This window comes from Glycine soja, chromosome 15 (assembly GCF_004193775.1).
Source record: "Glycine soja cultivar W05 chromosome 15, ASM419377v2, whole genome shotgun sequence".
NCBI lineage: Eukaryota > Viridiplantae > Streptophyta > Magnoliopsida > Fabales > Fabaceae > Glycine > Glycine soja.
Window position 1 is genome coordinate 25558102 of NC_041016.1, and position 3617 is coordinate 25561718.

The following is a 3617-nucleotide window of genomic DNA, read 5'->3' on the forward strand; positions in this document are numbered from 1 at the left end:
ATTTGGTTAAGAGACCGAGGGTCTCTTAAGATGTAAGGATTTCTGAACACAAGGGAAGGGTTGTCCTTGTGTGGTTCAGACTTTGTAAAAGGCATTTTATAAGATAGTGGAAATCTCAAGCGGGTTGCTTAGGGACTGGACATAGGCACAGCGTGTGGCCAAACCAGTATAAAAACTGAGTTTGCATTCTCTTTTCCCTTAAACTTCTTTTATTTATTGCTATTTATCTTTTTCTTTAAAGAAGTTTATTTTGAATTGTCTTTTGAGTAATTCATATAAGGGTGCATTGTTAATCCAAAAAGAGAGAGAGTGAAATTTTTAATTGGGGAATAGTTTTTGTATCATAATTCAACCCCTCCTTCTTAAGATAACTGAGGCCACTTGTCTAACAAGTGGTATCAGATCTTCATTCTTGTAAAAAGTTTAGAAGCTTCAAGAATAATGGCCTCAGCAAACTATTTATTTCCCGACGGACGGAAAATGCTCGTAAATCCAACACTACATATTTTTTACAAACATATTTATTAAAATACATGACAGCATATAATAAAAAAACTTCAATTTAAAAAATTTTCGTCAAATCTTAACCAACCTGTAACAGAGTGATATATCCTGCAAGCTGCCTCGCCGTGCTCTTCGACACGTCATTTAAATTATCATACATGTGCACAAGTGCAGCAGCGCCCCAAGCGTAACCCGCACTCTGTGTCAGGTTACTCAATGCATCCAAGAATACTGTAAAAGCATATATGATTTGAAGTTTTGATGATCCCAAAGATAAGCGCTTCTCAAGTTTGATCCAAGTCAAGAGTCACAACTCTTTAGAAAATAACTCTCAAGAGTCACAACTCTTCAGAAAATAACTCCTAAGAGTCACAACTCTTCAGTCACAACTCTACAGAAAATAACTCCCAAGGGTCACAACTCTTCAAAAAATAACTCCCAAGAGTCATATCTGTTCAAGAGATTTTTGAATGGCCATCAAAGGCCTATAAATAGGTGACTTGGGACGCGAACTTCCTAAGAGAGTTTTTCTAAACTAAATTGTCTTATCCTCTCAAAACCAAAATGTCTTATCCTCTCAAAAATATTCCTTGGGCAAACACTTGCATATTCAGTAAGGAATCTTAATTGATCTTCAATTGTAATATCTTTCTCTTAAAGAGAATTCTTCTTCTTCTTATTCAAAGAGATTTGGTTAAGAAATCGAAGGTCTCTTAAGATGTAAGGATTTCTGAACACAAGAGAAGGGTTGTCCCTGTGTGGTTCAGACTTTGTAAAAGGCATTTTACAAGATAGTGGAAATCTCAAGCGGGTTGCTTGGGGACTGGACGTAAGCACAGAGTGAGGCCGAACCAGTGTAAAAACTGAGTTTACATTCTCTCTTCCCTTAAACTTCTTTTATTTATTGCTATTTGTCTTTTGCTTTAAATAAGTTTACTTTGAATTGTATTTTGAGTAATTCATATTAAGGGTGCATTGTTAATCCAAAAAGAGAGAGTGACATTTTTAATTGGGGAATAGTTTTTGTATCTTAATTCAACCCCCCCTTCTTAAGACAACTGAGGCCACTTGTCTAACAAATATCACGTGCACGTGTGTGGTACTCTTGTTAGCAAAGAGTGTGCATCTAAGGAGATGCAACAAATACGCTTGTGCTGCTACAATCCACTCACATGCCTCAATCTTCAGCTCATACAACTCGCGCAACCACGATAGTTGCACATAAGACCCGTGACACTGAATGGTCTCAGCTCTAGCATCTGCAGCACTGACCTCGAGTAACTCCACCAATATCTCGACAGCGTCGTCGACATGAAGCTGCTCAAAGTTGTGGAACGCCCCTAAAACAAGAAAATGTAACAAAGATGCAACGTCATCCAAGGTGATAGTCACCTCTCCGATGGGCAAATGGAAACTTCTTGTTTCCTTATGCCAATGTTCCACAAAAGCAGACATTAGTCCATGATCGCTTGTATCTAGAGAACAAGCAATCAAAGGACCCAGTCCACTGGCCACCACAAGGCCTTCAATCTCTGCGGCAGGCTTCCCGAACTTAGTCATCTTCCTTCCATGGAAAGATAGCTTCAACTCAAGACGTTCCTGCAAACAATATTTATGAATGATGTAAAAAAATAATTAACTACTCAACTACGTTCTTTATGTTTTTTAAAAATTACATACCTCTCCATTCCACACGCTCAAAGCAATGTGATTTTCAAAATCACTAAGAACTGATGTGTCATGGGATCCGCTTGGAAAACCCTCAACATCAGCATCACCTTTTTCAACAGGTGCTTCTGGTTGCTAGTCGACCAATTCCTTCTTGGTCGTAGAAGGATCCTCCACAACAACTTGTCTCTATCTATGGGCTGATGCAGTAGGCCTTCGCCTCTGGGGGACATCATCATCACTCTCGCCTCTCCTCCCCATCACTTTTCCTACTGCGCACCCTAAAGCGCGACCAAGACCTCTAGTTCTAACCATTATCTACATAATAATTATCCTATTTTTTATATTCAATGGCCCTAAAGCGTGATTCCAATCATTTTTAATTTTCACATCAAAATTACTTTTTATAACTAATTTTAATTAATTTAAATATAGTGTTATTTTTCGAATCTTAGGTAATCTCATCTTAGTTTTAATTTGAAAAATCTAATCTAATCTTATTCTTAATTTAGGAAATCTAATCTAATCTTAGTCTTAAGTTGTGAAATCTAATCTAATCTTACTATTGATATAGGAAATCTAGTATAATCTTAGTAAGCTAATCTTACTCTTCATATGGGATATCTAATCTATTATTCCTAATCTAATCAAATGTAATGTTATATTAACAAACATAATTAAATAAAATAACAAGCTAATTAATCAATAACACTAACCAAATCAGGCCATACATAATACATTTTCATTAATCATTAAATTTCACAAATGATTAAGACATTACAAAAAATAATTACAATAAATTTTATTAACAAAATCAGTAAACAACAAAATTAAATTAATAACAAAAAAAACCATACGGATTGATAATCCATATGGTTTATAAAACAATTCTTTTAAAAAAACATTTCACCTTCATAACAAATTTTTAATAAAAAAATTTAAAAAAAAAACCATACAAATCAGTCATCCGTATGGCTTATAAACTGTTTAAAAAAAACACATACGGATCAGTGATTTGTATGGGTTATAATTATTTTTTTTATTTTAAACCCATACGGATCACTGATTTGTATGTGTTTAAAAATAAATTAAAAAAAACTATACGGATTGGTTATATAATTTTTTTAAAAAATAAATCACTTAGTGATTTGTATGCGTTATAATTTTTTTTAACAAAATAACCATAACAGATCAGTGATCTGTATCAGTTGAAAAAAAAAATTTTAAAAAAAAACCCATACGGATCCGTATGGCAAAGTTTTAAAAAAAATATTTTCAAAAAAAATAACGCCAGACAATATTAAAAAATATCAAATATATATATACAATATATTAAAAAAAACAAAAAAAAAAACCCATACGGATCAGTGGTTCATACGAATCATCAATCCGTGTGAACCATACGGATCAGTGATCCGTATGGGTTTTTGTCGGCACACCGCCAT

General features: G+C 34.1%; 1 protein-coding gene across 1 annotated transcript; it reads right to left on the minus strand.

Annotated features, from left to right (window-relative positions):
- Positions 1-583: 583 nt before the first annotated feature.
- Positions 584-3617, minus strand: LOC114386015 (protein MAIN-LIKE 1-like). The gene is made up of 4 exons (XM_028346030.1): positions 3612-3617; positions 2185-2307; positions 1677-2103; positions 584-735 (listed from the first exon to the last, which is right to left on the minus strand). The coding sequence occupies exons 1-4, from the start codon at positions 3615-3617 to the stop codon at positions 584-586; spliced, it is 708 nt and encodes a 235-aa protein (XP_028201831.1).

Bases quoted from the DNA above. Each gene is read 5' to 3' on its own strand.
- LOC114386015 (XM_028346030.1), bottom strand. The intron at 2,104-2,184 runs GTATGTAATTTT...TATTGTTTGCAG, and splicing joins TGAGCGTGTGGAATGGAGAG to GAACGTCTTGAGTTGAAGCT. The intron at 736-1,676 runs GTGAGTGGATTG...ATGCTTTTACAG, and splicing joins TGAGCTGAAGATTGAGGCAT to TATTCTTGGATGCATTGAGT.